The 26,837-nt window shown below is 38.9% G+C and overlaps 1 protein-coding gene across 1 annotated transcript in view; it reads right to left on the bottom strand.

The window, feature by feature from the left end:
* Nucleotides 1-938: 938 nt before the first annotated feature.
* CDYL (chromodomain Y like) overlaps nucleotides 939-26,837 on the bottom strand; it is a 118,339-nt gene continuing 92,440 nt past the window's right edge. Inside the window, exons 3-7 of the mRNA XM_077353104.1 lie at nucleotides 24,270-24,514; nucleotides 22,141-22,313; nucleotides 19,090-19,300; nucleotides 6,576-6,719; nucleotides 939-2,940 (exon numbers count right to left, since the gene is read on the bottom strand). Coding sequence (XP_077209219.1) covers nucleotides 2,782-2,940; nucleotides 6,576-6,719; nucleotides 19,090-19,300; nucleotides 22,141-22,313; nucleotides 24,270-24,514 — 932 coding nt within the window. The 3' untranslated portion in view covers nucleotides 939-2,781. The remainder of the gene's footprint in view (nucleotides 2,941-6,575; nucleotides 6,720-19,089; nucleotides 19,301-22,140; nucleotides 22,314-24,269; nucleotides 24,515-26,837) is intronic.

Below are 26,837 nucleotides of genomic sequence, written 5' to 3'. Positions count from 1 at the left end.
TTTGATATTTGCCTGTGGCTTTTGATATTACTTTATTTGAATGTGGTTTGCAATATTATCATTTTAAGTATATGAATTTAAATCACCTCAAATCCATCGTTAAAGGTGTCTAAGGACTTAAATAAATGTGAATAAGAACCTCTACCAACTTCTCTTTTAAGTTTATGGTTGGAGAACAATCTAAATGATCATGAAGGCAGCCTGCATTTAAAAGGTTCGAGATTTAATATAACTAAAGATTACTGATCTAGTTCTGTGACTTTTATGCCTTATGGACTGTTAAAAAGAGTGGTTTTAACATTGTATATCCATTCCTAATATCAGTTTGTATCATTTTGGGATATGGGTATCATTCTTTTTATATAAAGAAATGTCTTACAATGACAAAAATCTAAAAAAAACTTTTCTGCTGATGAAATAAAGAAGGAATTTGGTAAGACTGAGTCAAAAGCTGGCTGGATCTACCCAATGGCAGAACCAGCTGGCATTCTAATTTCCAACCACATAACTATAGGCTCAAGTCAAGAGGACAACCAAAACTGGTTCAGACACTTTAGTACATTAAATGGATGACAAAAATCCTTGTAACTGTGAGGACATTAGTAATTTGGAAGCAAAATAGCATCATGTGCTTTCGCTTCTGCTCAGAGAGACAATGCAAGGACAATTTCAGAGGCTAAACCTTACCCACTTGACAGCGAAGGAAACAGCTGTTATAAACACACCAGAGTATTTAAGCAGTATAACAGATTGGAGTGTCTGCTTGCTGTTCTTTGTTTGCCTATCATTTGTATCTAAAAAGTGTAGTCTCCTGAAAATTAAGAGTAGTTACAAGAATGATGAAAAAACATGGTTCAAAAACTTGAAAAGCCAGAACTTAAAGCATTTCTTTGGGAGGGGGGGAAGAGAAGAGAAAGATGACTATAACATTGCAGCTCTTTTAAGAGGTGTTAAGAAATATTAGTTTTATTTTAACCAGTTCACAGCTGAATATTCATTCTATAAAAACTTTACAGATTGTACAGTTTATATATAGTTCAAACTACTAGAACAGAAAAGTAGGTCCCACAGATGCAAAAATACTGTACCAATCCAAGGTAAAAGCAGATTTACACACTGTACAACTCTCCACTAGGATGAGGTGGTCAGGCTCCAAGTATAAAGTTCAAAACTGTACAAAAATAAGGTTCGATTTGTTTCATTCTTCATACATTCAGTAAGATTGCAAGCACAGATACCCAAAGAACTTAGGGATCTGCAGTCAGGAATCAACACACACTCCTGAAAGGAATGCAAAATAAGTCTATTTACACAGGGCACTCTTGTACACCATATTGTATATTATGCACCCTGATCTAACCGTGGCAATCTGCGCATGGAAAGCAGGCAGTCATGGGCTGAACACCCTTCTGGATGCATCCCATGTGCATAAAAAGGGCACTGTGTGTATGTGTAGGGGGAAGGAGGGAAAACATAAATAAAGCCGCATCCAGAACTAGGGTAGGTTCATGCGCGCCTGTAATGTATGCACTGAACATATGGGGGAGACTAACCCCAACAGGCAGGCAGTTGACTTCCTTGATGCTCTGTTTGGTGATGCAGGTCTTTATGTAGAATGCCAGAAACCCTGCCATGGGAAAGATCACTAGATCAGGGCTATAGTGTAAAATTTAAAGAGCATTGACGAAAGAGAGAGAGAGACATCTAATTAAAGGTAGTTCTTTTTTTAAAAAAAGGTTTTATATTTAATAGTGTGCCAAAAGAAGTATTAACTTATTAAATAAAATATATTCTACGTGAAGCTAAAAAAAAAAAAGAACATAAAATACATTTTTGGTGTAATCATTTGACAAACCAGCACACAGAAGAAAAAAAACACCATGTATACAGAGTAGTTCTCACCCAGCAACAGAAGCAAATATGTAGTTAAAATAATTCAAGAAAATCCCTATTTTTTTTTATAAAACCCGCTAAGACTAAACTATAATTTAAGATACCCATAGAATATATGGTATTCAGTGATTCACTAATACTGCAAAAAATGAAGCTTCTTCTTCTTCTTTTTTGACAAGAGACTGGCTTCTTCATTTCTGGCCTGGGTGCGAAAGAGGGCATGCTCCCTAAAACAAGAAGGGGGCTGAGTGTTTTTATAGCATAAATCCTGAGCACACTCATATTTGGGGAGAAAAAAATACATCATCATTTAATTACAGGGATTTACTTTAAAAAATAATGCATTTTAGAATGTGTCATTACTTGAGGTATTTTTAAACCTTCCTTGGAATTCAAGGCAATGCCTCTTCTTAACCAACTTATTGGGCAGTGGAAGTGAGGGCTGGCCGATACCCGTTTTCATTCTGTACTCTAGTGAAAAAATATCTCATTGCTTCAGGACTTTCCTGCCACATACAATATAATGCAACGCCTCATTTTATCTGTCATTTTCTTTCAGATACAGTACTAGCCAATGATAACAAAGTAGAAGACAAAGTTTGGTAGTGCACTCCATTATATTTTTTTTTAGTTTGTGTATATAAAGAAATATAATATATATTTATATATATTTATATCTATATATGGAGAAAAGGAAATTTGTTCAATGCTTAACATACAGTACTTCTCGAAAAACTCTCAATAATAAAATCATGTTCTTCCAAGCTTTAGTCCCACGCTTTCTGAGCGATGGGCGAATTTTATTTTAGATTTTTAAATTCAGTTTAGGGCATCCATGAAATCCCAGATGTCCAAGTAAATACAATTCCAGTGTCAATGCACATCTCTTCAAAATTCATCAATCTTCCTCTGCAAGTATTTTAACATCGAGTCCATCCCTTGAGCAGATCCCCAAATTTTCTTTAAAACTTCACACTCCTTATCATTTGCTTGTTCTAAATCCGCCTTCATGAGATTACGAACTAAACCTTTGGATTCTTCAAGTACCTGCATTAAAATGGAAATACAAAAACAGTGTTGAGGAAGTATGAGAAAAATGCATACTATAAGTTACATTTACAGAATCTCAAGAGGACATCTGCCTATGTCACAAACATCTGCCACCTCAACCAGATGGTATGGGTGGGGGAAGGGCAGATGATCTTCACTCCACCCTGGCTTCAACTATAAACCTGGTGGAAGAGCTCCATCTTGCAGGCCCTGCAGAATGCAGAAAGCTCCCGCAGGGCCCACAACTGTTCCAGGAGCTCATTCCACCAGGTGGGGCCCAGGACTGAAAAGGCCCTGGCCCTGGTTGAGGCCAGGCAAGCTTCTCTGGGGCTGGAAATAACCAACAAGTTGATACCTGCAGAGTGCATAGAGTGACACGCAGTCCCTCATGTATGTGGGTCCCAGACCACGAAGGACCTTAAAGGTCAAAAACAGAACTTTAAACTGGATCCGGGCCACAACAGGCAACCAATGCCTGTGTAGAGCGAGTTACAGAAATCTATCCTGGAGGTGACCGTTGCATGGATCACCGTGGCCAGGTGTTCAGAGGACAGGTATGGCCCTAGTAGCTGAACCTTGCGAAGGTGAAAAAATGCTCTTGACCTGTGCCTCCAAAGTCAGTGAGGCATCTATGGTCACTCCCAAGTTCCTAGCCTGGGGTGTGCTAGTATGTTGTGTCCCGGCTGTGACAAATAAGCAAGCTTCCTGCCCTACCTTCCAACTTACCAGCCACAAGACCTCTGTTTTGGAGGGGTTGAGTTTCAGGTGACTGTGCTCAAGCCATTCAGCCATGGCTTCCAAACATCTGGCAAATGGTTCAGGGGAGGGGGGGGGGAAATCTGGGCGGCCATCCAAGAGGAGATAGAGTTGCGTGACATCAGCATATTAATGACATCCCAGACTCAAACTCCACACCAGCTGGGCCAGAGGGTGCATCAAGATTTTAAAAAGCACCCTGAAGAACTCCACAAGGTTCCCCACTCCAACACATGCAGCCAGCTACGTGACCTTGAGCCAGCCACAGTTGTCTCAAGTGGGGAGAGGAAAGGTAAGCAATTGTAAGTCGTTTTGAGACTCCACTGGGTAATGAATAGAGGGGTACAAAAAACAGTTCTTATCTACTACAGTCCAAGTCTCCAACCTTGTTCAGCCTGTGGCCATTTTGGAATTTTTGGGGAAAGAAGGAGCATACTCAGTGACATCGTTGTTATACCTGTTCCCATCCCCTGGGAACACTTGCCATTAAAGATCAAAGCTCTCTGTATCTATATAGCTGTATCCTCATCCTATGGTGATGAGAGGAACGAGGTGGGAGGAGCTCTACAGTAATGATTTCCAGGGCTGTTATCTTGTGCAGAGAAAGACATTAAACCCCTCGGTAGGATCCATTCAGTGGAGTCGAGCCACCACAGACAAATGTTGTTACTCCCAATGCAGTCTTTTACTTTGTCCCACATAATGCCTCCCATTCACTGCCACAGTGAAGAAAATGAAGGTATGTATGTTGGGGTGGGAACGATATCTGTCTCTGGTGATCCCAGTGACCTGTGCGAGAAGCAACCGTGTTCCTTCTCAGCTGTGCCCACAATTGCATTCCGCTTACTCAATCAAGTCATCCCTTCTCAGCATAGCATTATGGATATAAATAACATATATAAATATAATTAAAAAAAATTGTCCAGGTGTCTGTTTCTTGATCATGCGAGATCAGAAATGTTAAACACCAGCTTGGACAGTTGGAAGCTCTTGGAAAATGTGATGGATAACGTAACATTCTCAAAGTTTTGTCTGCAGGAATGGTCATATCACCCAATAAACGTGTAACATGTTTTAAGAATATATTAAAAATTAATTAACTCCCACACATTTGGGGAATTTTACAGGGCCATCAAGAAACCCCAGGGTTTCATGAAACCCTAGTTGAGAAAGCCTGTTCTCACCACTTAACCAAGGGGTAGTCAAACTGCGGCCTTCCACATGTCCATGGACTATAATTTCCATGAGCCCCTGCCAGCAAACGCTGGCAGGGGCTCATGGGAATTTTAGTTCATGGACCTCTGAAGGGCCGCAGTTTGACTACCCCTGACTTAAGCCATAATATTTCACCAGTAAGAAAAACACGATTCTATCCCCAGGAGTTAAAAAAAAATCCACTGCTCTCAAACTTTCCCAGCTGCCACTAGGGCTGGTACAAAATATATGATAGGGTCTAAATGTAGATAGCTTTACATGATTCCCCATGGTGACTGTTTCCATTGAGTGTACTACCATTTAGAGTACCTAGCTCAGGTTGATACAGTGTTGTGTCGTGGGTTGGAGGGCAGGCTACCTATCTGCTTGGCATATTTAGTCATGCAAGCATCTTTTTTAAATGCAAAAGCAATGTGCCAAATAGAAAGAGAAAATAATGCCAACACTGGCAGAAGCAGCAATCGGTAACTGAAGCGTTTTGTTGCAGTCTCATTAGAGACCTCTCTGAGCCCTATGGAATTGCTCCAAAAGACTATTACAGCCATGAAATGTGATTTGCAGACTACAGTCCAAAGTGCTAAATCCTTTTGGTGGATTTTACACTGCTTATTTGTCCTGTTTAACGACTTATCTGTGCTGGTGTCCAGGTGCCTCAGCACTTAAAAATGTTATCAGTAATGATTATGTAGTGTAGTGAGAAACGATTTTATAATGTTTAGGGCTCCTTGGAAGAGAAGCAAGATATACAATGCTGCCAAAAACAAAACCCAGTGTGCGCTAAACTTCACACATAGTTTTTTGACATGATGGCAGAAATACATTCCTTTTTTGTTTTGGTTCGGCTTGGCCAAGAAAAAAATAAATATCCAGTGCCTCATTTTTCAGATATCAAAGTGATTCTCTCAGTCAGACAGACTCACTCTTCTTTCCATAATTTGGAACAGAATAATATTTTGGCTAAATATATTTAGCTTCACTTAGCTGAGCAGTGATCCATGGCACTTAGAGAAATCACAAGCCGACTCATGCCTGGGTGCGTATTTCAAGTAAAAAACATACGTCTGTCACTCAAGTTTGTACTTGTTTTCCTTAAGCTTTTGTAAAACAACAATCCAATGCTGTTGTTGGAAACCGCAATTTGGACTGGAAGTTAATTAACCTCTATCTTCACAGGACCATTTTTCTTTCCAAAATTTCCCTTCTGTATGGTCCCTCCCCTCCCAGAATAAACATAGCTCATAAGGGAAAAGACATCCCCATGAGGAATGGCGTCAGTTCTCTTCTCTGCCCTCCAAACATGAATGTCCAACCTAGGATGCAATTTACAGGAACTGCTCTGTGTTCCTACCTCCCACCCCACAAAACCTGGGGAAACATTCACATGGCAGGATATTGCATGTAGACAAAACCTTAACAGAAGCATGAATAGATGGTGCATAGATATTACCATAGCACTTCTTTTGCTCATGTTAAATGATGTCATTATGGAAATTGCTTGCGGCCGTATCTGTGTACTTTGCAGTTTACACTAGCTACTCTGTGTGCTGAGGGCTCTATGCTGCTTGTATTTAGGGAAATACCCCCCTGTACAAGGCAGTCGGTGTAAGGAGAACATTTTATTCAGTTCCGTGTGAAGTTGAAGTGGAGAAAAAGAAACTTACAACTGAATTACAAGTCACAAGTTCCTTAATTCGAACCATGACTTCCTGGGTGAAAGTTCCGGGCCAAAAGACTTGAGACACCAGTCCTTTTGCACACGCCTCTTGTGCAGTCAGCTTCCTTCCGCTGAACAACATTTCATTTGCCTGAGGAAGATACAAAGTTATTTCACATGACAAATGTAATGCAATATAAAAATATCTTGCATAAAAACTGCTTAATGCTCATGTATTTTCCCATCTGACCATTAACAACTATTTAGGCACCAGTGTGTTGGGCTGCATACCGAAGGGGCACGTTTCAGAGTCTAGATGGCTTACAGTGCAAGGAAGACGTACAAGGTATAGCTGTTAAAGGAAACAGATCCTCATTTTCAAGCTCTACCAAATCAAAATTGCTTTAAGCTGACAATGAAAGCAAAAGGCAAGCATGAAGACCAGAGGCTTGGGTACTTTTTGGACAAATTCGATCCAAATCACTCTTCCTCTTCAAGTTAAACAGCCTGAATCAACCTTGGTCAAATTGCTGAACTGCAATTCGGCCATGTGGAGATTGGGCAGTTTAAAGAGACCAACGTTTTCCTTTTCCATCTATTTTGTGGTCTGGGGGGAGGGGCAGGGGTTTGAGGTAAAGGCACCAAATCTGCAAAACATACCTGAGGAGCTTCTGCTCAGAACCCCCAAGTTTCAAAAAGATTGGAACAGGGGGTCCAATTCCATAGGCATCCAAAGAGGGTGCCCCATCTGACCTCCACTGGTTTCAATGGTAAAGGAAAAAAAAGACAAGAACGGAGAATCTCTTCCCCCGTTACCATTGGAAACAATGGAGGTTGGATGGGGGCACCATCTTGGGTGCCCATAGAGTTGAACCTCCTGGTTCAATCTTTTTGAAACTGGGGGTTCTGTTGAGGAGAGGCTCCTGCAACTACACTGCAAATTTGGGGGCTCTACTTCAAACCTCTGCCCCACAGACTACGGAATAGAAGGAAAGGGAAAATTTTCTATTGATTTAATGATGCCATAGTTTATTATGGCACCAAATAAATTCAGATTCATCTGAATCAGAGTCAGGAAAAGGTACTTCAGGGGTTTAAAATTTGGGCCAAATCCAAAATGGTTCCATTCCCCGCCCCACATGCCTAGTGGGGGAATTCCAAAAAATTGGGATGAACAAGTGCAGCCTGTACTTAAAAGCAGAGCTTCAATGATCAATTACTCCTCACTAGGGCAGTACTGCATGAAGGCCCAGATACTGGATAGTATCCAGGTTAATATTGAGAGCCAGGAGTTTCTCAAAGACAGTCTTAAACCATATTGGCCTGTCAGGGTCCTTCCTCTTTCTAGATAGCCCTTATAATTACATACTTTTAAAGATCTTCCAAATTTGACGAGGAGCACTGCGTTACCATTTACATTTTTATTGGCTTGGATTTCACCTAAATTCTACATTTTTGAATCCTGAATGTCCTGCTTTTCTGATTTCCCACCTTGGATATTAATGAGAGACTAAGAGAAATTCTTCACACTCAATCCATATAAATATCCTCCCCCGAGATATCCAATGCAAGGCATCCTCCCCCAAGATATCCGATGCAAGGCAACCAAAGCATCTTAGCAAACAATCTTTACCTTGAGCCCAGTAGAGGGCTCACAATAAACGAGAAGCTTTTATAGATCTCCAATACTTTAATAGGCAGATTTTACACTTGTCAAATCATCAACATTATTTAAGATTGCTTTGTTTTATGCACTTTTATTTCTGGCTTACTTTAAATGGCTATTTATTGATACTGATTTTATCTTTTTTAATTGTTTATTTCAACTGTGAGTCTCCTTGAGCACATCAGGAAAAGGAGCACACAAATTCTCTAAATACTTACATAAATAATACAGTCACTGAGCTAGAAATACCAACTCTAACTTTTGCATGTATGTCTATGTGTAGTGCTTGTAGGAGGAGCATACAAATTCTCTAAATATTTACACAATAAAAGAGGAGCTTTTATAAGTCTCCAAGACATTAATAGGCAGATTTCACACTTGTCAAAGAAAAATTATCAACATTATTTAAGATTGCTTGTTTAATGCATTTTTATATCTGGCTTACTTTAAATGGCTGTTTATTGATACTGATTTTATTTTTTTAATTGTTTATTTTAACTGTGAGTCTCCTTGAGCATGTCAGGAAAAGGAGCATGCAAATTCCTTAAATACTTACATAAATAATACAGTCACTGAGCCAGAAATACCAACTCTAATTTTGCATGTATGTCTGTGTGTAGTGCTTGTAGGAGGAATAACAGACATTTATCAATGTTTGTTTGGGCTAGCTTTTCCCAAAGGCGGGCTCAGTTGACCCAATTCCAATTCAGAGAGGACTGTGTCCTGGCCCCCATGCTATTTAATCTTTATCTAAATGATATTGTTTTGAGGTTAACTGGACCAGAGTTTACTCCTCCCTCCTTTGGGTAGCAAAAAGTATAAATCCTATTATATGCGGATGATATGGTTTTAATTTCACATAAATAATACATGTATACCTTGCGAATGTTCAATTTCTGTTGTCTTGGTTTAACCTGGAAAGCTGCCTAATTTGTCTAAATTCTGAAACTATTTCCATTTATATTAATTTCAATTAAAAAGATTCTAGCTACAGTAATCCAGAACTGCCAGGTTTCCCGGTCACATTCTATACAACCAATTATTTATTTATCTTGTACAGAAGTAAACAGCGATGTGCATTTTTGCTCCTAATCTGTGCATCAGATCAAATGCTTTCAATTACTGCATATGTAAGTATGAAGTGTGTTTCTGTTGTCCTCAGAAAGGCTCAAAGATAACTTTAGTGATCTTCAATCAACTGAAATTTCTAAATGACTGTTTACAGATCTTGGAACTCAAGTTATATATAGCCTCAAAGCCCCTACCCCTAAGGGCAGACTTGGGCTTGTAAAGCTCTTTAAGACAACACAGCAGGTAAACAAAAGGTAGCCAGAAGGACTAATTTGAAGACCACTAAGACACTGTGACATCAGAACACATCAACCACTAAGGCAGGAGGACAAACAGGTAGCAAGCAAGGGGAGTTTAAGGACCCTCTTGAACTGTATTACTGATGAACCTCTGACTAGTGATACATCTGATTTAATGTGTCAATGGTTAACATTTTGATTCTAGAAACCAACTTTTGGCAATAGGAAATCAGCTGTCTGAAGAATTTTACTGAATTACAAATTAGAAGCAACCAAGAAAGATGTGTAAAACAAACTTTGCTGTGAATAGGTCACATAAGAGCACAGATTAAAATTACTATTCCACAAGTAGAACAAATATTTTAATTTAGTCATATAATAAACCAGTCTATGGTTAAATGTATGCTACAGAGTGCTCTTGTATACAAGCAGAATGAAACACAAAAACAGACATACATGGAGAAAAATAGTGTTATACAGAATAAATTATTTTATCTTTTATCTTGAAAGCCAACTTGGTATAGTGGTTAAGAGTGGTGGCCTCTAATCTGGAGAATCGTGTTTGATTCCCCACTCCTCTCCACATTCAGCCAAATGGGTGACCTTGGGCTAGCCACAGTTCTGAGACCTTTCTCAGCCCCACTTCCCTCACAGTGTGTCAGTTGTGTGGTGAGGAAGGGAAGGTGACTGTAAGATGCTTTGAGACTCTTTTGGGTAGTGAAATATGGAGTATAAAAACCAAATGTTATTCTTCTAAAGAGCCAGGACGAAGTCAAATGATTTTACACCTCATTTGATACAATCCAGTCACATGGAGAAATGGCATAACTTCACTGTTCTCCCAACAGAGACAGTTGCCGACATTTTAATCATAAACACATTTACTCTGGAGCTGAGTTCGGTGGACTTCAACAAACTATACTTCCAAGTATGCAAGATTAGTTTGGTAACTAAAAAGCCAGTGCATGAAAACTTTTGCAATAAGGAAACTGCTTTAGATTCCTTTTTACGGCAGCTGTTTTGATTTAGGACACTATTTGGTTTCAGTAGCTCACCACATGGATCAAGAGTTCCGTTCACATAACCTTTCCCCGCAGCCAAAAATACAAAACAAAAATAAAGAAATCTTGCTACGGCCCAGAGAAAATCTGTTGATCAGAATAAGGCAGCATTATACATGAAGGGCTTGTGTCATATTGATAAGAAGGCACAGGAACTGATTTAAAGCTATCCCTATGAACCTCTTGTGGCGCAGGGTGGTAAGGCAGCCAACATGCTATCTGACGCTCTGCCCATGAGGCTGGGAGTTTGATTCCAGCAGCCAGCTCAAGGTTGACTCAGCCTTCCATCCTTCCGAGGTCGGTAAAATGAGCACCCAGCTTACTGGGGGGTAAACGGAAATGACTGGGGAAGGCACTGGCAAACCACCCTGTATTGAGACTGCCATGAAAACGCTGGAGTGCGTCACCCCAAGGGTCAGACATGACCCGGTGCTTGCACAGGGGATACCTTTACCTTTATGAGGCAGCTGATTTGAGAGCACCATTCCTCCAGCCCTCTGAGATATGCAGAACCTTTACAGAGACATGGATATAAGAGCTGCAACTCCAATACTTGGGGACTGGGAGTGCTATTAATTGTGTAGGGTGCATCACCCAACAGGAACTGTAATTGTATGTTTATTTGGATATAAACTTGATTATGTTCAGATACAATACAAACAATACCACTGCCTCCCCTCCCTCCCCCGCAGCCCGGTACCAAGGGTTCTTCGGACCACTCCCGGTCCGCAGCCCGGGGGTTGGGACCCCTGCATTATGGCATTCAGATTTACTACTGAGGAGTGCAGCAGCCCCTCCTTTCATCCAGCTGGTTGTTCCTTCATCTCTCATTTTGGCCTATCAGGTCACCCTGCATGTGAAAATACCTTGTCCAACAACTATCCATAATACCACCAAAGATTGCTAGAACCCTCCCAGCCAACTGGCAGGGGAATCTGAAATGACGGGGGCGGGGAGTTATTTCTGATTAACAAAAGTGGATTGCTGATTGTTAATTCCCCAAGTTTTGGAATAAGTGAAGTGTGCTAAGATAGCATGGAGTGCAGCAGTTTGTAGATCTCTCTTTTCAATATTGGGTATATTTGCATTTTTGTTCGAAAAAATAAGGCATTTTATACTTTAAAATTCTATAAATATATCAAGGAATACATCTTTATATACTAAATTATATACTATAGAAAACATAAATACATACATACATACATACATACATACATACATTTACATACAGAGAGAAATGATGCATTTTTATGTTATGACAGCAGCAAACATAGCAGGTTCAGATTTGATAGGAAAGTATTACGTATATATTAGGATTTGCTCCTAGATTTTTTGCTCCCGTCCAAAATGGAGGACAAGCTTATTCCCCAAGTCTTAAAAATATCTGAAAATTTTACATCTCCACTCAGTGTGCTATTAAGAAGGGGCTTTATTGGTAATCTCACAATCATGACATTCAGGGCAATTTTGCACCATATGAACTTAGTGATCTGTGAGACTTTGACAGGCTGTTCGTTCGTGTCTGGCTTTCTCACACTTACAATCTTGAACAAAAGATTCCAAGAAGATCTATCTGGACAGTACTACACTGAGACAGGTATCCAAAAATTAGGAAAGACATTGAAGGCAGAATAAACGTGTATCAGAGAAAGCCACAAGCATTCCATAAATATGAAATGAAAACCTTTATGTATCTGTAACCCATTCCTCTTATTGATCAGAATACTAGGAAATGAAGCAGAGGTGGGCTGGTTCCTTAGAACGGGGCAGAAAACGAAAAACTTTACATGGGTACAACAGAACTAACAGCCTCCAGACTGTTCCAGTTGCTATAGTTATTCGCTATCTACATCGAGGGTTTTAAAGATGGATAAACACACTGCATGAGAAATGCCAAAAAATGGAGCATATTCAGCATGACTAATGCACAGAGTGACTTTTGGCTATAACACAAAAGGAATAAAAGCATACAAATAACTGGTATTCTTAATTTTACTCAACCCCCCCCCCCCAACTTCTCTCATTGTCTTGAAGAGAAAATAGTGTAGTATTCCACCAGCATCTCCTTCCCCAACTACACTGGCCAAACTGTATGTCTTCAGGTCCCCAATCTCTATAGAATATATATATTATTCTCTATAGAATATATATATTCTCTATAGAATATATATATTCTCTATAGAATATATATATTCTCTATAGAATATATATATTCTCTATAGAATATATATATATATATATTCTCTCTCTCTATATATATATATATTCTCTCTATATATATTTTCTCTCTCTATATAGAGAGAGAACATATATATTCTCTATAGAATATATATATTCTCTATAGAATATATATATTCTCTATAGAATATATATATTCTCTATAGAATATATATATATATATATTCTCTATATATATATATATATATATTCTCTCTATATATATTTTCTCTCTATATATATAGAGAGAACATATATATTCTCTATAGAATATATATCTTTACATCGCTCCGCAATATAAATAAAAGGCTAAGGGGTGTGGGAGTGGGCACATACACTATAATCTTGATTAGTATCTCCTCGCAGGGAATACGAAACCTGATGTAGATGGAGGATCCTAGCTAGTCTACACATCCAAAACTTAAGCACCTGATATTGCTGCAACTTCACAAGAAACATAAATTGCAATACCTCCTACTCTTAGAAATTACATAAGCTTACTCAGAAGAGGTTATCTTTGTTAAGAGGGTTTGTAAACAGCCTGAGATGTGATGTGAGAAGAAGTGAATTCTGTGGAGGGTACAAGCAACCATCTTTCCGAAAATGGAAATCCAGACCAAACCTAATTATTTTACACATTTTCCTTGTCTACAAGCCCTGCTGTTCACAAAACTGCTTTAAGCTTAACAGAGATGATACATAGTATTTCATGTATATATACAGAAATAATAACTCAATATAGAAAATACTGATGGCTTTTGTTAATCCTTCTGGATTGAATCCAGACTAAACTGGCAATTTCCCCAGAATCCCCCTTCCTGCTACAGATCCCCCCTCACGTCATTCCTCACATTCCATTATCCCTCAAGGGGTGCATTTTGTGGAGATCAATAGGCTGCAGTGAGGGGGGGGGAGCAAGAAAGTCATTGGAAAATTTACTCTGGATCCAGCTCACTGTCTTAAAATCTGTTAAAGGCAACAACTGGCTCACTCACATGGTTTAAGCATTCTTGGGTAAAAGAATGGGGGGAGAAAACCTGCTGGAATTGCCAGCTACAAATTTTGTTACAATTGCAATAAGCTGTCCTGGAATATTTTATACATTTATTTATGTATTTACAGTATGAATTCAGGTGTGTAGCCATATTGGTGAAGAAGCAGAGCAAAAATTGAGCCTAATGTTGTATTTACACTACAGCAGAGTTACACACAGGTAATATAAAATATATATATAACCAAGCTTATATAACAGATATGCAAACCGATGGGGCAATCCCCCTAAATACTAATATATCTACATTTTCAATCCACAGCTGGGGAGAGTTCAGAGAACTCAGTCACATCACCCTGGAAAGAACAATGCTCACATTCCTGTGACAGATGGAAAATAGTTTGTCATGTGCAATTCTAGCTCGCTTCCTTGGGGTACACCCTGGATAATGCTAAAGAGCTAGAATTTCTGGTTGCCAGACAACCATGGGATCGCCTGGCTACACTACACACATGCAAATTATTTTATACAGAATAAACCCGAGGACTTGAGAGTAATCATTAGTTAGATACCTTTTAGACATTAACATGGGCCACCTAGCTAATAAAGATGCCCTTTATTAGCATCCGGGGAGAATGAATAGAGAACGTTGAATAGAAACTTAATTAGATTCCAAGTTTTTTACTGAATACTAATATGTCTTCTGACAGAAATATTATAAAACGGACTGAATTGGAAAATGTGCAAGTTATTAACAAGGCAGCAAAGCCTTGGATTTATTTGAAGCAGCTGTGTTATGAATGGAGGAAAACAGTGTATTGGCATACCGATTATGTCAAGTACAAAAGAGAGATTTCATTTCAAAGATACATAATCCTTAAGGGAACGTGTTGCTGAATTGTTAAATGACCCAAAAGTTTACAGATTTTTAATAAATTCATCATCTGAGGCAAAGGCAGAGAACAGAAAGAAAGGTCCCCTCCATTCCTTGGTAGGAACAAACTGCTACTTAGTGTCTCTCTTCCCCAAATTTTATTTTACCATGCTATTATGCACCACAGCAGATTAAATTATGAAAAAGCTGTTACCTTGAATTTCTTTTTCTATTTTGTTATGGATCCTTTTCTTTATATAAATTTACAATTTAAAATAATGGTTGCCTTGAATGATTTTGCATAAAGGAAGTTTATAAATGTTAAATACATCTTTATTTAGGCTATTTCTATCCCGCCTCTTCAGAGTCCTGCTTGAGGAAACTTAAAATTAAAATCATCACAATATAAAGAGTCATGAAAAACAAGCTATTAAAAAAAAGTGACTGGACATAAACTGCACACAACTATCTGTAAAGCAGATGCAGACCATTAAAAAATGGCAAGATCAATGCCCTAGTTAAAAGCCTGGGTAAAAAGATGTGTTTTGCCTTGGGGCCAAATAAAGTAGGCACCAAGTATGCACCAAGAGGGAGGGGCTTTCCAAATAGGTTTGCCAGCTCTGGGTTGGGAAACATCTGGAGGCTTTGGAAGTGGAGCTTGGAGTAGGAGGGATTTGGGGCAAGACGGGAACTCAGTGGAGTATAATACTATGCAGCCCATTCTCCAAAGTAACCATTTTCTCCAGGGAACTGATCTCTTTAGTCCAGTAATGAGCCATAATTCCAGGAGATCCCTAGGTCCCACCTGGAGACAGGCATCCCTAGTTTCAAAGCTGAAGCGCCACACCACACAAAATACTCTCTTTAGTTGCCAGCCACATCATCTCTGAAGATGAGGGCACAGAACAGGGCTAGAGAGCTAGGCTGGATAGTAAAGTTCTAGAAATGGAAAACATAAAAACTGATGTCCATCTCAATTCCTTCACATATATAATGGAGTCCTCCTTCCCTTTGTATGTATCAATTTTCTACCTCTCAAAAAATAATCCATTTATCTTTTATATTTAAAACCAGAAGATTTAGCCTGTGATTAGGCTAATATCCAAATATTCTGATATCTTGGACACAGCCACAAGAAACATTTGAAATCCATGTCCAATCTTGCACATTTCTGCAACTGAAAGTATTATTCTTTTCAGTCTGAGAGAAGGGATACCAGTGAAAAAACAATGGTTGAGTTGAACCCCATTCATATTCTGAAACAAATATTTGTCTACAGTCTTAAAAAACCAAGTTCTTGAACTTGGTTTCCACTAGCCAGTTGCAGGAAGGCATTATCAAAGGGAAATGTAATTCCTTAATTAATTATGATAGACAAATCAGTATTTATTCGCTTTGATTACGAAGTGTTTAATATGGAAATAAAGAAAAGTGAGGGTGGGAATCTACAATCTATCTCTATTTATATCTCTATTTATATATCAGAATATCACTTGCAGTTAAGTCTTTGAACCTACAACATCCAGCTCAGATCTAATCAGAAAATATCCACACTATGTTATCAGGGTTACATTTTTAATGGTGCATCACCAACTCTGAAGGAAAAAATCCTCAATAACAGGCAGAGTCTGATATTATTTCATGCTTTTAATGACCAGGTATAATCCTTCATAAATTATTTTCTTTCTCCCGTTTTTATCTAAATACTAGGGGTAAAGCCTGTTGAATTCAGGAGTGGAAGAACTCTGTGGGTGGCCTCCCCCTCCCCCCAGGACCTAGAAAGGCTGCAGGCAGCTGTTATGAAACTCACCAGCAGGAGCAGCTCTCATGCAGCGGGGATCTGCAGCCTCTGAGGGAGGTGGGAGGAGGGAGTGGTCAGGGGTGGGAGATGGAAGGCGACTGGCTGGCTGCTGGACAGACATGCAAACTGGTTGGAGGAGGAGGCACCCAGGGGCGGGACAACTGCCCTGAGTGGGTAAGTGCTGAGTGGCACTTAAGCCATGAGACACACTCCTCCTCCAAGGCCTTGCCAGAAATATTAAGTGGAACAGATCACACATGGTCTAACAGAACTATGAAATGAATAAATTACTTGGTGCTGTTCTCAGAACCCAATTCTATAGAGGACAAAAAACATTCCTTTTATTGTCAGGCACTTGGTTACTATGGCCAATAGGTTTTTCTTGATCTAACTAGGATTAATTGACAGTGTCCCATCTTATTGATTTTTTTAATCGATCATTGAGCACTTTATGGATTTTGTGCGCTGTTTTGAACTTTAGAAAACTGGATGTACAACTACAAAGAGAAGTATTACTTCCTTGGCCAAATTTATTTCCTTCTCAAGCCAAACTAATCTCCTGAAAAATAATAAAGCCCAAGCACTGATGGATTACCAAATGGGTTCTACAAGGTTCATATGAATCAGACTCTAGAATGCTTAAGAAGAATGACAGAACTGAGGAAATCAACCAGGAATGACTGCAGGATGCAACCAAGAAGGGAAAAAAAGTGAATATACTTCTCAGCTGAAACAGGGTAATGACGAATATTTACTTCTATCCAGATGAGAGTCCCCAAGAAATCTTTCATGCAAATTATATCCCCTTAGTTCAGTCAATCCCCCAAACCTTAAAAACTTGGAAAATTTTATATTTCGTTGGATCAATAGCTTCTTTGTCAAGCCCTATCCATTACTATATCTCTCTACTAAAATGTAATAAACATTTAGTACTAAAATGTAATAAATGTAAGAAGCATCAACACAACTATTGTTTTATTATCAACTTCAACAGCTTCTCATTTTTTATTAACACTCCAGAAAGGAAAATTGAAAAGGCTGGTTCTACAACACTGCCCTATGTGATTATATCACTTCCAGGTTGCATCAGAAGCAATATCACCACATTGCAGCAACACTGCTGGAAATCTCCCCCAGCCCGTACTAGCTAACGTGAAATCATCCTCAGTTTGTCCTTTGAGGAAGCAGGACCCTTTCCATTGGAGCATACAAGAGCAATGGTGATTTCCCCCCAGTTCTTGCTCACTGCCCTCACATTCCCTCTTTGCCGTCGGTTTCCAAGGCTCCCCTGGCGTTGCTATCTGGAGGCCTAGAAGGCTGCTAAGGGAAGGGAATGGCAGGGGAAGATCCATCACAAATGTCCTATGCTTGCAGTTCATTTGACCCAACACTACATCATTAGATTTGGCAGGGCCATACTGCAAGATAACAATGTGTCCAATGAAAAGACAATCCACATTTTAAACGACTTTAAGAACGTGTGATACCATGAGGGGATTATTGTCTCTAGGTCTTTGTGACTGTTTTTAGTGGCAATCATAATTTCGGCCAGGAGAAGACCGGTAAGTAATATTTACCATTTTAGCATGGTTGTTATGCAAAGGCAGCATATAAATTACCTTAATAAAGCTTGGGTAAGGATTCTACAGGTTAGTAGATTTTGGTCTTTTTCCTATAGATTGGTAGATTTACTAGAGGCAAATTCTGCAATACAATATCCAGATCAGCTGAAGGTAGGCAAGAGCCAAAGCAGGTGGTTCCATTAATTCAAGTCTGGTATTCACAAACCTGAGCTTCTATAAAACAATACAGTTTGTGTAAGCTGGGAGAGTACATTAGCTCCTGTACCTCATCTGCTGGACTCTACTAATACTGGGGAAAAGGGGTTGGGTGTTACACTGAGGGGCTCAGTCTACATACATTTATTGCGGTGAAAATATAAATGCCAGACAAGCAGGAAGTGTTTCACTGAAAATACTAACTCGACACCACATTTCCCCTAAGATGATACACCAGGTTAAACTCAACATCCTGCAGTTCAGAGACTAGGAGCATGCACTTGTCTCACTGGAATCTATGGTATTTAATTACACTGAAGTACACATTGGACAGCAGCCACTGTTAGCAAAAGACAACAAGTGATCAGGAGCCAGAGTAAGCCATACTATGAAAAGCTGCTGGTTACTGCCAAAAAAACAGAACAATCTAAAAGAAGTGAACAGGTGTTACACTGCATACAATGCTTTTTTAGGGCTGAGGGAATGGAAATGCTTCACTTTCCTAAGTAATTATATACATTCCAATTCAGACACGTGACTTCAGGACTACTGGGTCAGGAAGATAATGAGCTCTCCTTCTACAACTCCTTCCAAAGAACTGTTTCAGTGACCTAGTAGTCCAGAATTCACATGTCCGAATTGAAAATATATGCAGTGGAATACGCCATTCTGTTAGCAAGGTCTATTGTTACTGTGCCATGCTTACACAAAACATTATGGAAGTGTTATGCTTAGTCCTTGTAGGATAACACAAGATGGAAGAGGGTACACTGAGGCGAGATTCACTAATACTGCATTCATCTGTCTTTTAAAGATTACTTACAGAAGCCAGGCCCATTATTCTTGGGAAGGTGAGGGATGAACATCCATCAGGACTTTGCCCAAATGTTGTATATGGAGTCTGAAACCAAGCCTTCTCATTAGCCCAAACCACATCACATAGAGGTAATATAGATGCTCCAAGTCCAATGGCTGGGCCATTTACTGCTACAATGATGGGCTTCTTAAACTGAATGAAAGTATTTACAAAATTCCTGAAATGAAATAAGTATCCAATGATGACACATTTTAGCAGCAAAACACTTCAGCCACATACACCTCAAAACTAAAACTGCTTTAACAGAGTCTTTTTGGAAACCTCAGTAGTCACAACTACAGTCCCTTATCCAACGTCATGCTCCAACCTCAAATTAGCTGATCTGGGTTGGCTCAGAGATATCTAAAATTATCCCATATACTGCCAAAATTCCGAGCATTGCAGATGTCTTTCAAATTTTGGGGAGGCAAAAAAGTGGGGAGGGAGAGGGAAGAAATTCCCTGGACCCCAGCTGTTCCACAGCACACTGTCTGTTTAAAATTTAAAGGGACATTATTTTCAGTGCAAAGACCTGACATGAAGATTTACAACCCACCCCACCAAAGATGGTAAAGTGACGCACCTGTCCTTTGAACTTTAAAGGCTTATTATTTTCAATGGGAGCATAAGTAGCCTCTGTAGCAGGGGGGCAGGGCACACCTCTCTCTCCCTGCCTGTGTCTGTTGCCTTGGAGAGGGGCAAAGGGGCATCAATAATGTGTTTTTAAGGGCATAATTAAGTGCTGAAATTTCTGCACTCTGAAACTGTGCCCCAAACCATTTCCTAAAACAGCAACACCACCATTCCCTGAAATTTCAGCATAACAAAATTCATACCCTTAAAGAAAAATCTTACGTAAAAGTAAAACAAAAGATTCTGAAGTGCTCAGCACCTAGACAAAATATTCCCAATATTGAGTTAAATTCTACTTGTGGACCTGTGGATGTGGAATAATACACTGTGACCCCCCCCCCCCCCGAGAGAGGAGGGGATGCTTCCTTGATTGCTTTTTTACTGTCCTCTAACTATTCCTACCATTTTTCCCTTCATGGACATTTTTCACTCTACTTAGGTAAGTGGAGAATATGGACTCTATGTTTGCATAATTCCTTTGGAATGATCTGAGATTAATTACTGTTTTGACTTGTAATTTTTACAAATGTTTTTATTCAGAAAAATCAATTTACAATACAGAAAATAAATGGATGCACACATCTTTATTATTATTAGAATGATAACGATCAAGGTCCAGAATTTTTTTAAAGGAGTTGTTTTCCTTCTCTGATCTTGCTGTGACTTGTCAGCTTCATTTTGGTAGTAAGATCCAATATTTTATACTATGCATCACAGTGCCGAGAACTTGTTTTTCCTCAAAGGTTTAAACAAGTTGATTAACATTTTTAGGTCAGAGCCTTCTACGGCATAGTTAGGTAACAAAGCAAAACATAGGTCATAAAAAAGACTATGAAAATGAAACTACAGTTTTGTAATTTATTCAACACTGTTCAGAAGTTTATTCTAAAACTGAACAATGATCACTGCCAGAATTTAAATAAACCTGTTCTTTTGTCTCTTCCGTCAATCACATTAGAAATTGTTCTAAGCCTACAGAAGGTAAGATAAAATTGGTTCATCTTTGTAAAATTTTTGAGGTAACATTTATTATTCTACTCCTGCAACCTACTTAGGAAAAACAAAATCTCACAATAATTAGCTTTAGTATCTGAAGTCATCAAAAGTGTATAGCCAGGTGCTATTTTCACTGATAAAGTGAGAAAATATTTCATTAAGGATGAATTTGTCTGGCTTCTGCTATCTAATGGCCAATTTTCTGAATAATTTAATCCACTTGGCAAGTGACCAAACCAGACTAGGGAACAAAGAGTTCCACCCCCTGCTGTCAAAGGATAACTCATCTCTTAGCAAAGAGTCACTGGATTCAAACCTATGCTTGTATAACCTTGTATTAAGTATTTGTATGAAGTCAAAAAATGGAAACGTTTATTTTATAGTAAATGGCTATTGCTATATTTATTTTTCACTTTACAACAGGAGGCATGTTTTCTAGTAAGGAACTATATGTTATATGCACTTTCTGTGTCATGAACAGGGCATCAAGTACAAAACCCCAAAAGTCAATTATCATGGGCAAAACAATTTTCATGGAAAAATATAAACCTGTGATGAAAGTTAGAAGTATGGCAGGTTTTCCCTCAAAATAAATTGCTTTCTAGGCTGGATTTAGCTTTAGCAATTATTTCATCCTTGTAAGGATGACAGTTATCAAACATACATAGAGCTTTGCTAATAAGCTGAGCAGAATGTTCAGTACTCTGAGCCATAATGGAAGTGTATGGTATAAACATGGGATGCAGGTTGTTGACATGAAAATGGCAGGGGCCAATCACACTTTAGTGATGCAATGCATTTTTTTGCATCTAAAAGCAGCCTCTCAAACGGTCACGGAATGGAAGGGGGGGAGGGGAAGATGGGAAGAACTCAACTTGGGATTCTGAACCCTCAGCCCACAACACTTTCATACCGGCAATCTTATTTCTTATAATAATTAAACCAAATGTCTTATTTTGAAGGGGAAGCTGGAAATTGTAGGTTTTTTACAAGTTATTGCTGATTCCTTGGAGGCCAATAGTGCTACCCTAAAGAGAGGTACACCCCTCTAAGCCCGCTCAGTTCAATGGACTTAAACAGGTGTAACTGCTGAGGAAGGTACCGTAAGTTTAGGAGGTATACTGCTTATCCATGTTTAAACATGCTCAATCCCCCCACACACACATTTGACCACAAACACTACCACTGTAATAACATCAGGAAGATACACCTTTTGATTTAATTGCCATCTAGTTGTCTTGATGGGGAAAAATCCCAACAATATCAGACAGCAGTTCTTACATCATACCCTAAGTGTTCCAACACTTGGCATTGTTGCAGCCTTCTGAACTCCTGATTTTCTAAGAACAAGATATACCAGCACAATAAATAAAGAGCAGTTCTACAAACCTAATAGCATCTGCCATCTTAGTACTTTCCCTTTTTCTATCATCTGTCAAGCGCCGTATGAAATAAATGAAGTCAAGGCCACAGCAGAAGACGCTGCCAACTGCACTGAGGAGGACGAGTTTGCTGTCATCAGCTGCCGCTGTGCTCAGTGCACTTTGGACTTCTTTCATTACCTGTAAATAAGATATATTAAGTGCATGAAAACAGGATGCAGAATATTACACCCAAAGCTCTTGCAAAGACACAGCATTTCTTTGGATTGAACAGCAGGTGGCATATGCAGCCAGTTTAGCAAACCCCTAATTTAGGCCAAAGTATGCTTCAAAGTTCCCATTTTTATACTGGAAAAAGAAACAAGAAAAAACCAGACCATGCCATTAATACAAATGAGCAAGAATTTAGAACTGGGAAAATGCTAAAGCATCCTAAAAAAGAGACGAAAAAGTTAAGTATTCTGCAAAACTGGGAGGGATTTCTAGAAAATATTCAAATGATCTCAAGTGTGATCTGATTTAGTATGTTTTATTTTAATTTATATTTGATCAACATTTTTAATGAGCATCCTGCATTAAACACAAACACTTGAACAGTAATATGGGATTAGGACAAAAAATAGATCAAGTGTGATTTAAAGGTTACATACAATCAAATTCAAGGCTTCATATTTTTTACTGGAGCCATATTTGTAGAAATGCAAAAACAACAGAAGATATAATAAAACCCTCAACAGCACTAAAAACACTTTATACTACCTTTATAACATTCCAAGAACAATTCATGGCATCTCCTTGACCTGGTTTTCTACACCTGTTCTCCAACAAGCTTTAACTCTCTTCCAGGAAGGTCACTGAAATATTAGCTAATCCGCCCTGAGTTTCCGAAGACAGGGCAGAATACAAATCCCATAATAATAAATTTTAATACTCAGGTGCCGGTTTCACTGCTACTATCTGTGCAGCATCCCTAGCAGGACTCATACTTGATTAGTATCTTATCATATTCCTCCCCTTCCATTGAGTGTGAGGAGCCATTTATGCTGGGCTGAGGCCTTTTTAATGCTGCATTTTAATTAGTATCTTTAATGTTTTGTTTTTTATGACTTTTAATTTGAAAACTGCCTTTGGCAGGTTCCTGGAGAGCCAGCATTAAAATGTTCTAAATAAAATATGTAAATGAATAAAAGTTAGTTTTAAAAAATTAATTGCACTGCCAATCAAGAAAGTTCATAACGATTTTTTAAAAGTTAAGTATTATATGTATTTGTGATTTTATTCCTTCCCCATATTCATTAATCCATAGAACATATATGTAATCTTTCTTATTGGGGATAATCACTTGAAAATAATTAATTACAAATTTGAAACTGCCACAGCTTTCTGATATTGTCATTCGTTTTGTGAAACAATGAATATTCAGAAATGGGAAAAAACCTGCTCCACTTATTTGTCAGCAAACACATCAACATATATCTAAGTGAAAGAGAAATTAAATGATTGAATAAAAATGGCAAGCAATAAGGAACTATTCGAACTATTCTGAAGATTCAAACTGGCATTCTTATTACATATACTCAAGGCTCATTAACTTCAGTATTTAAATTTTCAAGTTTCCAAAAGTCAACCTTGTTGTAATACTGAAACAAGGGTTCAGTCTACCCCATCTTGTTACACTTTTCTTTCCTGTTCCGTTCCTGACCTTGTTCTTCAGTCTTCCAACTCCACCAGCTTTGGCTGCTTTAAAATCTCCTGCACTCTTAATTAACTTTTTTATTTCTTTCCACCTGCTCCCAAGGCCCAAAACTGTCTCCCTAAGACAAGGGGCCATCTCTCTCTTAATTTAAACCATCTTCAAAATCCATCTTCCCCACAAGGCTTTTAATATTCATTTCCAACTACAACTAAGCTTAACTATGCTTAACTGTATTTGCTTCCGATCAACCTTTGCTATAGAAATCTCTCCCTACACTGCATCTGTTGCTAAATTTAGAGTACAAAATCCTTGGCAGCAAGGAACTCTCTTTTTTTCACTGGTGAACTTCTGTAAGTTAGCACTGTAATTAAGGCTGCTGTAAGGACATGAGTCCACCACACCTCCATGCACCAACCCCCAAATAACCAAATGGTTCTAACCTCTGGATTTAATGAATTGTTCTCTGATGATTTGGTTGATAATAAAATGTGCGTGAAGCCATCTTGTTTCCTGACAACAATGTCTCTGTACCGGTAAGCACTTTCAGTTTGTCTCACACTGAATCGTAGTCTCTTATCAAAAGGTTGGTCCCTCCTTTCATCAATAAATCTTCGTTTGCTGGCTGTCACTGACGTCTGTATGTTGGTACCATTGGTTGCTAATGCTTCTATCAACGTAGATGTACCTGTGAAAGTTTCAACACAGTATGCTTTGATATTCACTTTAGCAATTACAATCCTGATTACTGTGAACAACTTTCTACTCCCAAGTTGCAATCACAACAAAAGCTTGGATGGTGGTCGTGAAAAGTTTTGTCAAGTCACAGCTGACTTTCAGTGATTGAGGGCAGGGGAAAAAGAATGGATCAGTGGCCCCCTCTCTGATTATCTTGCAATCTAGTTTATTTTTATATTTCATGGTTCATTGTCTCTCTACATCTTGTTGGAATTTTTTTGGTCTTAGAAAACAGTTTACTTTCTGCAAGGCCAAAGGAGTTTGTAAGTCAACTGACAAGAGCTCAGTACCTGCCAGTCCCAGTGCTCAAGGACACAAGCAGTGTCACCTGCGAGCCCCAGGGACTCTGTATTAGAGCCCTCTCTTCACTTTCTGCAGCTGAAACAGCCAGTAGGAGTGAACAAAGAGGATTAGACCCAAGAGACCAACCAGCAGCTGACTCACTGACATGCCAAGGTTTATTTGTCAATGTGGGACCTTTAGTGGTACTAAAGTATGCACTGATTCAAATGAGTAGCTCTTCTTTATATTTTACTTGTTTCCAGCTTCATAATTTTAAGCAAGAGGGAACAAAATAGGATCAATTTATTTATTTACATTATTCATAGTCTGCCTTTCCTGCTACAACTCAACAAGATGGGACATCGTCATGTTAGTAGATTGATGTTTTAATGGGAATTTTAATGGGGTTAGTTGTTGTGACCCACCTCGAGCCTGTCGGGAGAGGCGGGAAATAAATATAATAATAATAATAATAATAATAATAATAATAATAATAATAATAATAATTCAATAAACAATAAAATAGGGTTTGGCATGTGGATCCAACCAGAAGTCTAAACAACAGAAACAGCAACAGCAACAACCAGAAATGGGTTAACATGACACATTTAAAAAGTCCTCTTGAATAATTCAGTTTTGCAGTTTGTTGAAGGCCAGGAGAGTAGGAGCCTTCCTGACCTCCTCAGGCAGGCCATAGCACAAAGTGGGAGCCACAGTGGAGAGGGCATGTGCACAGGCAGTTGTTGATTTTGCCCATTTGCAGGTTGGCATCTGAAGAAGGCCTTGCCTGGGTAAGCAAAGCTATCTTGGCTGAGTAAAGAGGGACAGATGGTCTTGCAAACAGAAGGGTTCAAGGCTACAAAAGGCTCTGTATGTGATAACTACTCATTTACATTGAACTGGGGAATGGACGGGAAGCCGAAGTGGAATGAGTGCAGAACAGGACTCATATGCATGTTCTATCTAGCTCCCGATAACAGCTGAGCTGTGGCATTCTGTGCCAGCTGGCTTATCCAAGTTGATTTTGAGGAGAGACCAACGTAGAGAACATTCCCGTAGTCTAGTCTCGATGTCATTGTGGCATGGATCCAGGTGGCCAGATCAGCTGTATTAATGCAAGGGGCCATTTTTTGAGCTAGGCTGAACTGGAAGAATGCCTTAAACATTAACTTGCTTCTCCTGAAATAATTTAGGAATACAAAGTGCTCCTTCACTTTTCCAAGTGAGGGGGGAGGGACAGGGCAAATAATGATATCTGAGGTAAGGAAATCGAATATACAAAATAGCATTTGCTCCAGAGACAGATAGGTGGCCATTGAGAACCTGTAGCTATTTTGAGAAATTATTGTATACTTTCTGACTCTTAAAAGAGCTTCTGTGAAACTCTATGATAAGCCAGATGAATTCTAGACTGCTAAAGTCTCCCAGGAACAGAGGCTTGGAGTGTTCACAGGACAGTACAACATCTCCTGGGCTTGATTCTCCCCACAACACTGCCTGAAATGAACTAAGTGGAGGAAATAGCTTACAGGTAATTAAAGAGAACAGATGAATTAAAATGTGCAAAATACTGCCACACTGAAAGAGCCATTGTCACATATGAAGCTTATTTTCCATTCTCAAGTGTTTTTAATTAGCAAAATTAACAATGCTTAATTTGCATTTACAGGAGAAGTAGAAAACAAATTCATACCAGCTTATTTCTGATGATAAAGCTTTCAGTTGAATAATGTTTCTACAGAAAACATCAGTGCTGAAGATGTATGACAAAAATGTCCCTATGTGTATCAGCTGAAATATCCCTATATATAAAAAATGGCCTTGTAACCTGACAGCAATAAACCTATATATTATTGCTTTAGGGGCCTAATTGCCTGCAGAGGAAAGACACAAGAAAATTGTATGTGATCTGTCATGAGGTACAGCAGCAAGGATTGTACAACCCAGTCCTTTGCAGGCTTTCTTTGGAAAGTTCCACCAAATTCAATGGG

Source organism: Paroedura picta, chromosome 9 (genome assembly GCF_049243985.1).
Source record: "Paroedura picta isolate Pp20150507F chromosome 9, Ppicta_v3.0, whole genome shotgun sequence".
In the NCBI taxonomy this organism is placed as follows: domain Eukaryota; kingdom Metazoa; phylum Chordata; class Lepidosauria; order Squamata; family Gekkonidae; genus Paroedura; species Paroedura picta.
Note: the sequence above shows the minus strand (reverse complement) of the source record. Positions and strands in the feature narration are given on the sequence as shown.